This window comes from Asparagus officinalis, chromosome 2 (assembly GCF_001876935.1).
Source record: "Asparagus officinalis chromosome 2, Aspof.V1, whole genome shotgun sequence".
NCBI lineage: Eukaryota > Viridiplantae > Streptophyta > Magnoliopsida > Asparagales > Asparagaceae > Asparagus > Asparagus officinalis.
The window spans coordinates 1,827,234-1,841,783 of record NC_033795.1 but is presented as its reverse complement, the minus strand read 5'-3'; the positions used below and the strand labels follow the sequence as shown (position 1 = coordinate 1,841,783).

General features: G+C 40.5%; 1 protein-coding gene across 1 annotated transcript in view; it reads right to left on the bottom strand.

The window, feature by feature from the left end:
- The window catches only part of LOC109829864 (RHOMBOID-like protein 1), a 15,542-nt gene continuing 1,243 nt past the window's right edge, over positions 252 to 14,550 (bottom strand). Inside the window, exons 3-6 of the mRNA XM_020396930.1 lie at positions 6,516 to 6,682; positions 6,179 to 6,435; positions 529 to 706; positions 252 to 403 (exon numbers count right to left, since the gene is read on the bottom strand). Of these exons, the coding sequence (XP_020252519.1) occupies positions 598 to 706; positions 6,179 to 6,435; positions 6,516 to 6,682 (533 nt within the window). The 3' untranslated portion in view covers positions 252 to 403; positions 529 to 597. The remainder of the gene's footprint in view (positions 404 to 528; positions 707 to 6,178; positions 6,436 to 6,515; positions 6,683 to 14,550) is intronic.

Genomic DNA, 14,550 nt, shown 5'->3' with positions numbered 1-14,550 from the left:
TGAGATCATTTGGAAAATTTTGTGAAATGGAATGACTTCTTAAGATTTCAAGCTCCTGTATTAGCGTGTTGAAGCTTGGAACATGCTTGTACCCTGGACTCAACAACTATACATAGAGATTTCTCCAACAAAAAAAAGAGGAAAAACCTATACATAGAGTACAGACAAATCAAAGAATAAATTCAAATCTTGTGAAGGTAATTTTGGAAAATTGACGGCAACTGAAAAAAATGAATGCAAGTATTGTGCAGTTCGAAAGTTGTACACATGAATCAACTGATATAAATGGAGAATAGACACAACAACAATAAATGTAATATCGTCAAGGTATATGTCAACCGGAAAATCGATAGCTAAAGAACTTTATATCCCAGATCAGCAGGTTCCTTATATCTGAATTTGCCTGCAACAAAATAAAAACGTTCTCTTTCGGAATCAAAAGCATACTAATTGTTCAAAACTTTATCACTCACGACACTCCTTTACAAGTTAAAAAGTACATATTGATGTCAAGAAGTGGATACATACTCAAGATGATTCTAAGAATGTTTTCAGCAGCCATATGGTTGGACAGGATGCTTATACTCATGTAGCTGATCACCTACAGCTCCTTTTTGAAGTAGGGATACAACTCAAGTAACGGCACCATGAGCAGTGATTATTTACATTTACCCCATGGTAAAGCAAAACAAGCCCACCAGTGAACCTGTATACACACAATGAATAAATTGTGAGGAGAACATCGAGAACTAGGTGGAGATCTCAGATTGTTAAGCATGTTAGGATATGTGAAGCATGCCCTATACTTCAGAAGAGAGGAGGAACAAAGTTGGAACAGGATCGACGATGGAGAAGTTCAAGCAAAAACGACGAAGGAGACAGTTTTCTGCATCGCGGTCGACCGGCCATGGCGCGGCGGTCGACCGACGTCGTGCACAGCTGGGTGCACAGGCCAGGAGCTCGTCGCGGTCGACCGTCTGTGGCGCTGCGGTCGACCGCTCAAAGTCCAGAGAGCAGGCCAGAGTTCTGTCTTCGTCGCGGTCGACCGAGCATGTCGCTGCGGTGGACCGCCCAAAGTCCAGAGAGCTCGATCAGGAATAGGATTCGTCGCGGTCGACCGCACGTGGTGCTGCGGTCGACCGGAGTCGGGTTTTGGCCCAGATTCGTTTTTAACCTGTTTTGTTCTGTTTCCTTCTTTACTTGTTAAACCCTTAAGTCTATAAAAGGGTTGATTAGGGCATGATGTAAAAAAGATAAAAAATAGTGAATTTTTCTCCTGCGGCGGCCGTGGACGTAGTTTCTCACATTGAGAAGCGAACCACGTAAATCTTGTGTGTTTGAGATTGTTTGATTTTCTCTCTTCTCTCCTAAATCTCTATTTCCAAATCGCATCAGGGGGATTGTGCATCCCCAACAAGTGGTATCAGAGCGACCAGGTTCGGTGCGAACGATTTGAGGTCAGAGACAATGGGATCTGAGAAGGAAACATCCAAGATTGAGAAGTTTGATAGAACAAACTTCGGGTTCTGGAAGATGCAGATGGAGGACTACCTCTATCAGAAGGATTTATACCTACCATTGGGAGAGAAGCCGACGGATATGAAAGATGCGGATTGGAAGCTATTGGATCGAAAGGCCCTTGGAGCGATCAGGTTGACCTTGTCTAAATCAGTAGCGTTCAACATCAAGAATCAGAATACGACGGCGGATCTCATGGCGGCGTTGTCCAGTATGTATGAGCAGCCCTCTGCGGCGAATAAGGTACATCTCATTAAAAAGCTGTTTAATTTGAGGATGTCCGAGAGCCAGAAATTCAAGGAATACCTGAACGAGTTTAACGAGATCACGGATCAATTAAATTCGGTCAATATTCAGTTTGACGATGAAATCCAAGCCCTCTTGATACTTGGTCAATTGCCCGACAGCTGGAAGGGTACCGTTATCTCGATCAGCGGATCATGTGGCAAATCAAAACTGAAGTTTTCAGAGGTGGTGGACATGATTATGACTGAGGAAATAAGAAGACAAGAGGAAGGGATTTCTAATTCAGGGTCGGCGTTGAATCTTGAGGGCAGAGGAAGAAACAGAAACAGAAATAGAGGGAGTAGCCGAGGAAGATCTAACTCGAGGAACGGAAGGCCAAAGTCCAGGAACCGCAAGGGCAAGAAGGAGATCGATTGCTGGAATTGTGGCAAGTTTGGCCACTATGAGAATCAGTGCCGAGAACCCAAGAAGGATAAGGAAAACAAGACTGAAGCGAACGTGGCCTCAGGAGAATCAGATGATGCCCCAATCTGTTTGTTGGAGAGCAAAACTGAATCGTGGGTGCTGGATTCAGGAGCTTCGTTTCATGCTACCTCAAATAGAGATTTATTTGAGAACTACATTTCAGGAAACCTAGGAAAAGTCTATCTTGGTGATGATCAGCCTTGTGATATTGTTGGCAAAGGAGTCGTGCAAATCAAGCTCAATGGGTCTACATGGAAGCTGAGTGATGTGAGACATGTTCCTAGCTTGAGGAAAAATCTGATTTCCATAGGACAATTGGCGAAAGAGGGATACGTATCAACCTTTGCATGTGATACATGGAAGGTTACAAAGGGATCCATGGTTGTTGCCCGTGGTACGAAGACGGGATCTCTCTATATGACGATAGATGCACGAGGTTCCATTGCAGTGGCTGAAGGCAGTGAAGACCCAAATTTGTGGCACCAGAGGCTAGGTCACATGAGTAGCAAAGGCCTAAAGGTTATGCAATCGAACGGGAAGTTACCAGGTTTGAGATCGGCTGATATTGACCTATGTGAAAGCTGCATTCTAGGGAAACAAAAGAGAATAAGCTTCAAAAGGGTTGGCAGAACTCCTAAAGAAGAGAAGCTTGAGTTAGTTCACACAGATGTGTGGGGCCCAGCATCAGTTCCATCCACCGGCGGAAGGTTATATTTCGTGACCTTTATAGATGATCACTCGAGGAAGACTTGGGTCTATTTCATGAAACACAAATCAGAAGTGTTTGAAGTCTTCAAGCGATGGAAGGCTATGGTTGAGAACGAGACCGGTTTGAAGATCAAGAAGCTTCGTTCTGACAACGGCGGCGAGTATGAAGACTCAGAGTTCAAGAAGTTCTGTTATGACAGCGGCATTAGATTAGAGAGGACAGTGCCAGGTACACCCCAGCAGAATGGCGTAGCAGAACGCATGAACAGAACATTGACTGAGAGAGCCAGAAGTATGCGGTTACAAGCAGGTTTTCCAAAGCAATTCTGGGCAGAAGCAGTCAACACAGCTGCCTACTTGATCAACCGGGGACCATCAGTGCCTTTGGAGCACAAAATACCTGAAGAAGTATGGTGTGGAAAGCAGGTAAACCTTTCTCATCTGAGAGTATTTGGATGTGTTTCATATGTACATCTAAATGATCATGCTAGAAGCAAACTCGATCCTAAGTCCTTAAAATGTTTCTTTGTTGGCTATGGCGGCGATGAGTTTGGCTACAAGTTCTGGGATGAGCAGAACAATAAAATCATCAGAAGCAGGGATGTGGTCTTTAACGAATCAGTCCTCTACAAAGACCGTGATGCAGTTCAGCCCACTAGCTCGATGCAGAGTGATCCTACATATTTCGAGTCAGATTATGCCTCAGGTAGAGGCAATCCCGAAGCTAGTTCTGATGAAGAAGAAGAGATGATGGATGAGACCACTTCAGAGAGGGCAGATGAAGATGGAGAGACTGTTTCGCCCGTTAGAGAGTTGAGGCGGTCAGCTAGAGTTCCCAAGCCCAATCCTAAGTATCCATCACTACAGCCAAGAGCTCATCTTAATTACCTACTTTTGAGTGACGGTGGAGAGCCAGAAAGTTATGATGAGGCTCTTCGAGTGGATGATACGAGCAAGTGGGAGCTCGCCATGAAAGATGAAATAAAATCCTTTGACACCAATAATACATGGGAACTTGCGAAGCTACCAACGGGGAAAAAGACCTTGAGCAATAAATGGGTGTACAGAATCAAAGAGGAATATGATGGTTCCAAGAGATACAAGGCCAGATTGGTGGTTAAAGGATTTCAGCAGAGAGAAGGAGTTGATTACACAGAAATCTTCTCTCCAGTAGTCAAACTGACTACCATCAGAACAGTCCTGAGTATTATTGCAGCTGAAGATCTACATCTCGAGCAGCAATAAATGGGTGTACAGAATCAAAGAGGAATATGATGGTTCCAAGAGATACAAGGCCAGATTGGTGGTTAAAGGATTTCAACAGAGGGAAGGAGTTGATTACACAGATATCTTCTCTCCAGTAGTCAAACTGACTACCATCAGAACAGTCCTGAGTATTGTTGCAGCTGAAGATCTACATCTCGAGCAGCTAGATGTGAAGACAGCTTTCCTCCACGGTGACCTAGAGGAAGAGATATATATGCAGCAGCCAGAGGGGTTTACTCAGAAGGGAAAAGAGAAGATGGTATGCAGATTGAAGAAGAGCTTGTACGGCCTGAAACAAGCTCCAAGGCAATGGTACAAAAAGTTTGATGGATTCATGCACAGGAACGGTTATTCCAGATGCAATGCTGATCATTGCTGTTTTGTCAAAGAGTTTGACAAGAGTTACATCATCCTACTCCTATATGTCGACGACATGCTAGTAGCCGGTTCAGATATGACAGAGATCAAGAAACTGAAGAAGCAGCTGTCGAGTGAGTTCGACATGAAGGATCTAGGCGCAGCGAAGCAGATATTGGGAATGAAGATCAGTAGAGATAAACTCTTGGGCACACTACGACTATCTCAGGCCGAGTATATTCGACGGGTGCTTGAGAGATTCGGGATGAGTGGTGCTAAGGCCGTCAGCACACCGTTAGCTAGTCATTTCAGATTGACTAAGGAGCAGTGCCCCGAGACTGATGAAGAGAAAGATTACATGGCTAAGGTTCCTTATGCTTCAGCCATCGGAAGCCTTATGTACGCCATGGTATGCACGAGACCTGACATTGCCCATGCAGTGGGAGCTGTGAGCAGATTTATGTCAGATCCAGGAGAGCAGCACTGGGAAGCAGTGAAGTGGATTCTTAGATACCTGCGAGGTACGATAGATGACTGTTTATGCTTCAGAAGAGGCAAGTTAGTTCTGCAGGGTTTTGTTGATGCAGACTATGCTGGTGAGATAGACCAGAGAAGGAGCACTACAGGATATGTATTCACTTTGGGCTCTACAGCTATTAGTTGGGTTTCTCAGTTGCAGAAGATCGTTGCTTTATCAACGACAGAGGCTGAATATGTTGCTGTGACAGAGGCAAGCAAGGAGATGATATGGTTGCATGGTTTCTTGGAGGAGCTGGGACAGAAAAGTGAGAAGAGTGTCCTACATTGTGATAGCCAGAGCGCAATACATTTGGCAAAGAATCCCGCTTTTCATGCAAGGACCAAACACATACAGGTCCGCTACCACTTCATAAGATCAGCGTTGGACGAGGACATGTTGGAACTTGTGAAGATTCAAGGAAGCAAGAACCCAGCTGATATGCTTACCAAGGTTGTCACTACAGAGAAACTGAAGTTGTGTTCAACTTCAGTTGGCCTCAGCACTTGATGATATGGAGGCCGTCGCCGCAGAGAGAGCTGAAAGAGATTGATAGTTAGTCTCCAAGTGGATGGCGCGGCGGTCGACCGACGTCGTGCACAGCTGGGTGCACAGGCCAGGAGCTCATCGCGGTCGACCGAGCATGGCGCTGCGGTCGACCGGCAAAAGTCCAGAGAGCAAGCCCAGACTGCGGACAGCATCACGGTCGACCGCACATGGCGCTGCGGTCGACCGCCCAAAGTCCAGAGAGCTCGATCAGGAATAGGATTCGTCGCGGTCGACCGCACGTGGTGCGGCGGTCGACCGGAGTCGGGTTTTGGCCCAGTTTCGAATTTTAACCTGTTTTGTTCTGTTTCCTTTTTTATTGGTTAAACCCTTAAGTCTATAAAAGGGTTGATTAGGGCATGATGTAAAAAGACGAAAAATAGTGAATTTTTCTCCTGCGGCGGCCGTGAACGTAGTTTCTCACATTGAGAAGCGAACCACGTAAATCTTGTGTGTTTGAGATTGTTTGATTTTCTCTCTTCTCTCCTAAATCTCTATTTCCAAATCGCATCAGGGGGATTGTGCATCCCCAACAAAGCAAATGGAGATACTTACCATGCAATTAAAAGGGCAGAAGCTAAAATCCAATATATGTGCTGGTATACTGTATGCTTCTGTTTGATTGGGGTGGTAGAATATCTAAGAATCTTCTGTTGTTTAATCCATCCAAACTGAGGGCGAACCAAGAAGATGAATCCGAGAAGAAACCCAGATATGAATCCTCCAATATGAGCAAAGTTGTCCACTTGAGGAAAGAGCCCAAGAGCTAAGTTGATCACAATGATGAAGATGAGGATGAATAGTGCTGCAAACTGACAATAAGTTGAGATAATTCACTTGATACCGTCAACCTGAAGATTTAGTGGATGTTTGTAAGTAAATATGACAGTACCTTGTAAACATAGATTGACCAATTTGTGAGGAGTTCAGAGAGCATGCTCCCCAGTAGTCCAAAGAGTGCACCAGAAGCACCAACTGAGATATCATTTGGTTTGAGAAAGAGAGCAGACATCAAGCTCCCACCAAACCCAGAGATGGCATACAATAGACCGATTTTCGCTGAAAGCACAATAGTGATGCTCTTCATAAAGATCTAATTAATTGAAGTACAAGATGCAAGCTAACACAAAAGATAAGGCAAAGGTAGTCTGAGATGCCAAATAATAAATAATTAATAAAAATAGTGACAAAAGTTAAAGATTAAGAAGACCATTACTGAATGCTAGAAAGACCAAAATCTCTTTTGAAATCATTGATAAGATTAAGGAAAATCTCTTTTGAAATCATTGATAAGATTAAGGAGACATTTATTATGGAGAGCTCAAGTTCGTGAACCATTTCATGTATTGAAGAAACAAACTGAATGCCAGAAAGACAAGGATACTAGTAGGAAATCATGGTCTGATGCAAAAGTTAAAGATTAAGAAGGCCATTATTTTGAAGAGAAATTTCTCAAGTTCATTAACCGTTGCATGTATTGGGAAAACATATTGAACTCCAGCAAGGAGAAAAAAAATACTAGTTGGAAATCATGGACAGATGCATTAAGTATCCAACATCACTTTCCTTCAATGTATATATAGTTAACTTCATGTGGATCTTATATACCAGTTATGATTTTAAGATAAATGAAACATAGTGTAAAAGCAAGCAATGTATCAGGGTTACATTTAACTACAACCTGTTGGATTTAATCTAATAAATCTATTTGTGGGCACATATGATTAAATAAATGTGTATTGCTATCCTTCAGGATAACCCACTAAAGTGATCAATTAAGTTGGGTTAATGGGTATTTAAATATAATCATGGGGTTATATGTGCAGATACCAGGTTGTAATTGTGATTTATTGAGGGGCTAAATTATAAAAGTACAACATCTATAAATAAGGGGTTATGGTCCCTAACCTAGGGTTACACTCTAATTCTCTTCACCCCCATCTAGAAAGAGAAATTCGGATTTAGAGAAACCCTAAGGTTAGAAGATCATTAAAAACCCAAATCAAGATTTTTTCTATGGATTCAGGTATAAGCTTCCGCCCTTTTAGATTCTTGTTAATCTCTTCGAATTAATCATGGCTATATGGTTTTAGATCTCAAGTTTTGGTTTAGATCCAACAAGTGGTATCAGAGCCACCTTGATTAATTCTTAGGGATTTAAGTTTTATTGGGTTTTTTGATCTTAAATTTCTGGTTAAAGATTCAGTTTTGTTTTTTTTTTCGGATGAACAGTAACGAAAAGTTTTTCAGGTGAAAAGTAACTAAAAAATCGCCGGTGAACAGTAGCTTTTTAGAATTTTTTGGATTTTTCTTCGATTTTTCTTGGTCTGGATCTGATTTTGAAAAATAAAATCGAGGAATTTTTTTTTTGGTTTGTCGGCGGCGGTCAAACGAACCTCGCGTTCGTTCAATTTTAACCGAGCTTCGCGCTCAACGAACCTCGCGTTCGTTCTAAGGTGAACCTCGCGTTCAACTCAGGTGAGCGTCAAGCTCAATTTTAACGAACCTCGCGTTCGTTCTAAGGTGAACCTCGCGTTCAACTCAGGTGAGCGTCAAGCTCAATTTTAACGAACCTCGCGTTCGTTCTAAGGTGAACCTCGCGTTCAACTCAGGTGAGCGTCAAGCTCAATTTTGACGAACCTCGCGTTCGTGCTTCAGTCGAGCCTCGCGTTCGAACTTCAGACGAACCTCGCGTTCGTACTTCAGTTGAACCTCGCGTTCATTTTTTTTTTTAACGAACCTCGCGTTCGTTCCCAAGTTGAACCTCGCGTTCTTTTATCAAACGAACCTCGCGTTCGTTCATTTTCAGACGAACCTCGCGTTCGTGCTTAAGTGAGTCTCGTACTCAATACAGTCAAACCTCGCGTTCGAAGTTAAGCGAACTTCGTGTTCACTATGGTTAAGCCTCAGCTTTTCATGGGTCCACTTTGGTATACTTAATTTATTCAATTAAGTTATGGGCCCTAATTAAGCTGTGAGACCCCAATTAAGTTTTTAGAAATTCAGTTGATTTGAATTAAAACTTTTTAATTTAAATCTAATTTGGTTTTTTAATCAATTATTTAATTTAAATAATATGACACTAAGGAATTAAGGTTGTCTTTCACTCCAATTGATTAATTGAATCAAGAAGTTGTCAAAGTAACCTCTCTTGTGTAGATTGTTCATGAGGAATGTGAGATGTTTGTGTGTATGCTTTCGTGTAAATATTTAATCGGCCCAAAGGAAGGTTAATATTTATTTAGACTGTATACACATCTGCGATGATAAGCGTGTGACAATTATAAGGTTTACATGTGAATAATGAATCGATCCAAAGATAGTTTCATTATTTGACATGAGTTATTGTCAATGTTTGATCATTGCAACAAGGTATCACTTACAAGTTAATATTACTGTCCAAAGACTTGATATTAATGTTGTGCCCGATATCTTGGATGTGGATTGTCATTATTTGAATTTTATTGATTATGGTTATTGATGTGAGTATTTTTGTTTTATTTCAGCTAATGCATCTGCTGCAACAATTTCTGCTAACATCAACTCAATTCCCATGCTAAATGGGACAAACTTCAAGGTTTGGAAAGAGAACATATTAATTGTTCTTGGTTGTATGGATCTTGACTATGCAGTAAGAACTGAACAACCCCAACCTCTCAATGCGGAAAGCACTCCTGATGCAAAGAAGGAGCATGAGAAGTGGGAGCGTTCAAATCGTATGAGTCTTATGATCATTAAGCGCGGCGTTCCGGAAACCTTCAGGGGCATAGAATCCGAAGGGATTACTAAGGCTAAAGATTTCCTTGCCTAAATTGAGAAGCGTTTTACTAAAAACGATAAGGTAGAAACAAGCACGCTTTTAGCTCGCTTGATTTCGATGAAGTATAAGGGCAAGGGAAACATCAGGGAGTACATTATGGAAATGTCTCATATTGCTTCAAAACTTAAGGCACTTAAACTCGATCTTTGTGATGAGTTATTAGTGCATCTGGTTCTGTTGTCTCTTCCTGCACAGTTTAATCAATTTAAGGTCAGTTATAACTGTCAAAAGGAGAAATGGACTCTAAATGAGCTCATTTCATACTGTGTGCAAGAAGAAGACAGGTTGAAGCAAGATAAGACAGAAAGTGCTCATTTGGCCTATGCCTCTAAGGATAAGGGCAAGAAAAGGAAGAATAATAAGGAAGCTGCTAAAGGTCCAGTTGAGAAGAAACAACATAAGGATAATCGGGGTTGTTTCTTCTGTAAGAAGCCTGGACATGTAAAGAACGACTGTACAAAATATCACGCCTAGCGTGATAATAAGGGTACGTTCCTTGCCTTGGTCTGTTCTGAGGTTAATTTAGCTTCAGTACCTAGAAACACTTGATGGTTAGACTCTGGTGCTACTACTCACATAAGTGTTTCTATGCAGGGTTGCCTGAGCTACCGAAAGCCAAGTGATGTTGAAAGATACATTTTTGTGGGCGACGGACAATCGATAGATATGGAAGCAATTGGGCACTTTAGGTTGTTGTTAGGAACTGGTTCTTATTTGGACTTAAAAGATACTTTTGTAGTACCGTCTTTTAGACGGAATTTGATTTCAGTTTCTGTATTGGACAAATCAGGTTATTCTTGTTCATTTGGAAACAATCAATTCAGTTTATCTTTTAATTCAAATATTGTGGGAACCGGTTATTTGAGTACTTATGATAACCTATATTTGCTTGATACAATTACTTCTTATAATGAAACTTTGCATGCGGAATCACGTGGTACTAAGCATAAATTAAATAAGGAAAATTCAGCGTCATTATGGCATAAGCGCTTGGGTCATATCTCAAAAGGTAGAGTTGAGCGTCTTGTGTCTGATGGCATTTTGGATTCCCTTGATTTTTCGGACTTCAACGTATGTGTTGAATGTATCAAGGAAAAATAGACCAAAGTGAAGAGATTAGGTGCAAACAGATCTTCAGATGTCTTAGAATTGATACATACGGATATTTGTTAGCCATTCCCTACAGAATCCTGGAATGGTCAACAATATTTTATATCATTCATAGACGATTACTGACGTTATGGGTACCTATATCTTATTCATGAAAAATCTGAGTCTCTGGACATGTTCAAAGCCTATAAAGCTGAAGTTGAGAATCAACTCAACAGAAGAATTAAAACCGTTAGATCTGATCGTGGTGGTGAGTACTACGGTAGATATGATGGTTCAGGTGAACAACGTCCAGGACCATTTGCTAGATACCTAGAGGAATACGGTATCGTCCCACAGTACACCATGCCGGGTTCACCTAGCATGAATGGTGTAGCTGAAAGACGAAATAGGACTCTTAAGGATATGGTAAGAAGTATGATTGCTCATTCTTCTTTACCAGAGTCACTCTGGGGAGAAGCACTTAAGACAGCAGCTTACATTCTGAATAGAGTACCAAGTAAAGCAGTTGTTAAAACACCTTATGAGCTTTGGACTGGTCGAAAGCCTAGTTTAAAGCATTTACATATTTGGGGATGTCCAGCTGAGGCAAGACCTTATAGGCCAAATGAAAAGAAATTGGACTCCAAAACAGTTAGCAGCTACTTTATTGGATACTCTGAACGCTCTAGGGGCTATAAGTTTTATGATCCCACTATAGGGAATATTTTTGAGAAGGGAACAGCAACATTCTTTGAGGATGTTGAGTTTGGGGGGAGAAATAAGGTTAGAAACATTAGTTTTGAGGAGGAATTGGCTTCAGATCCAATCCATACAGCTACTTTTGACAATATTCAGGTTTATATACCTGTTGTTGCTCAAGAAGTAAATCTGGAACCTCAAGATGATAATGTTGAACAACTCCCTGTTCCAGAAGAACAAACTCAACAACCTCAAGAACCAGTGCCATTAAGGAGATCCACGAGAGAAAGGAGAAATGCTATTTCGGATGATTACATTGTATTTCTTCAAGAACATGAGGAAAGTAGTGGAATGTTAGAAGATGATCCAATCAATTTTTCTCAGGCCATGAAAAGTTCTAACTCTCAAAAGTGGATTGATGCCATGAATGAAGAGTATAAGTCTATGCAAGACAATAAGGTTTGGGAACTTGTCCCATTACCAGAAGGTGCAAAACCAATTGGTTGTAAATGGATTTTTAAAACCAAACGAGATGCAAACGGTAATGTGGAGAGGTATAATGCATGTCTTGTGGCTAAAGGCTATACTCAAAAGGAAGGCATTGATTATACAGAGACTTTTTCTCCGGTTTTATCGAAAGACTCTTTAAGAATAATCATGGTACTTGTTGCTCATTATGATCTTGAGTTACATCAGATGGATGTTAAGACTGCATTTCTTAATGGAGACATTAATGAGATGATTTATATGGTGCAACCAGAAAAGTTTGTGTCAGGAGACCCAAAGAATATGGTTTGCAAATTAAGGAAATCCATCTATGGACTCAAGCAAGCTCCTCGTCAATGGTATCATAAGTTTCAACAAATAGTTATCTCGTTCGGTTTTAAGATGAACATTGTTGATGACTGTGTATATCACAAGTTCAGTGGGAGTAAGTATATTTTTCTGGTTCTGTATGTGGATGACATCTTGCTTGCCACTAATGATATAGGCATGTTGCACGAAACCAAGAGATTTCTATCAAAGAATTTTGAGATGAAAGATCTTGGGGACGCCTCTTTTATATTAGGGATCCAGATACATCGAGATCGCTCTCGGGGTATTCTTGGATTATCACAAAAGAGCTATATCGATAAGGTACTTAAAAGGTTTGGCATGCAAGATTGCAGACCAGGTGACACCCCTGTTGCTAAAGGAGACAAGTTTAGTCTCAATCAGTGCCCTAAAGGTAACCTTGAAATTCAGGAAATGCAGAAGATTCCTTATGCTTCGGCTGTAGGAAGTCTAATGTATGCTCAGGTATGTACGCGTCCGGATATTGCGTACATTGTTGGGATGTTAGGCAGATACTTAAGCAACCCTGGTATGGATCATTGGATAGCAGTCAAAAGGGTTATGAGGTATCTTCAGAAAACAAAAGATTACATGCTCACATACAGAAAATCAGAGAAATTAGAGGTCATTGGGTATTCGGACTCTGATTTTGCTGGATGCCAAGATAGCAGGAAGTCTACATCAGGCTACATTTATATGTTAGCAGGAGGAGCTATATCATGGAAAAGTGTCAAACAAACACTAGTAGCTTCCTCCACTATGGCAGCAGAATTTGTAGCTTGCTATGAGGCATCCAATCAGGGAATATGGCTGCGAAATTTTGTCACGGGACTGCGCATTTTGGAAAATGTTGAAAGACCACTAAGGTTATATTATGACAATAAATCTACAGTAATGTATTCCAATAACAACAGGAACTCAACTAAGTCAAAACATATTGACATTAAGTTCCTGGTTGTGAAAGAAAGGGTACAGAGTGGACAGATATCCATAGAGCACATTGGGACAAACTCCATGATAGCTGATCCTCTTACTAAGGGATTACCACCTAAGGTCTTTCATGAGCATACTGCTCATATGTGTGTGGTATTATTTGAGGATATTATATTTTAGTGTGAGTTTGTAATTGTGGTGCTTTATGTTTGGTTGTATTGTCTGATCAGAATAAAGTATTCAGTTAAGACACTCTGTTACATTATGTTTGGTTTTGACCTCACTAAGGAGGACCAGTTGAAAATAGACATGTACTGATCACATTGCATGTAATTTTCATGCTGCACATCCATGATTGATCTATGTCGTTTGATTGTATTGGTATATGTGACCATTGATGGGTCGAGTCACGATAAATGTGACGAAGGCCGCTTTGATCCTATATTGATATAGTCAATGGACGAGATTGGACGAGATTACCTTTTCAGTGATAGCAATTTTTGAGCTCATAAGGTTATACACAATTTAAGGAATCATATGGTACCCAAGTGGGAGATTGTTGGATTTAATCTAATAAATCTATTTGTGGGCACATATGATTAAATAAATGTGTATTGCTATCCTTCAGGATAACCCACTAAAATGATCAATTAAGTTAGGTTAATGGGTATTTAAATATAATTATGGGGTTATATGTGCAGATACCAGGTTGTAATTGTGATTTATTGAGGGGCTAAATTACAAAAGTACAACATCTATAAATAAGGGGTTATGGTCCCTAACCTAGGGTTACACTCTCTAATTCTCTTCACCCCCATCTAGAAAGAGAAATTCGGATTTAGAGAAACCCTAAAGTTAGAAGATCATTAAAAACCCAAATCAAGATTTCTTCTATGGATTCAGGTATAAGCTTCCGCCCTTTTAGATTCTTGTTAATCTCTTCGAATTAATCATGGCTATATGGTTTTAGATCTCAAGTTTTGGTTTAGATCCAACACAACCTGGATAAGATCCTCTGCAACACAAATAACAAGCTGAGGTTAGCCAAACAACACGGGCAAGAAAATAAGTTTGAGTACAGAAAACTCGAAAAAGTTTGAGGAATATAAGATTGGGTAAGGAATTTGATCTAAAAGTTCCATTCTCATAGCAAAAGCACCTATAACAAAGCAATAATCATATCTACCAGACATGCGGCCCGAAATGGTTGATGACATGAAGAGATATGCTTGTGAATTAGATAAAAAAAAATCTCAACAGTAAAAAATATTAATTATAAATCGAATTGCAATATGCTCACCCATGAAGCAATCCAAAATTAGTCTGTTAACATCATAGAATAATTCACTCTTCCTTTCCAATCTTGATGAAAAACAGCTGACGTCTAAAGACTCTGATCCTTTCTTCAACTTATATGAAAGGCAATTTACTTATCCCTTTGTATGAAAACAGCAAGAACATAAACTCAAATTTAACACATATCAAAAGTATTCACACCCACCTAACTTGGTTTTCCAACTCTAAAATCTGTGTGCAAGCTTTCCCTAAA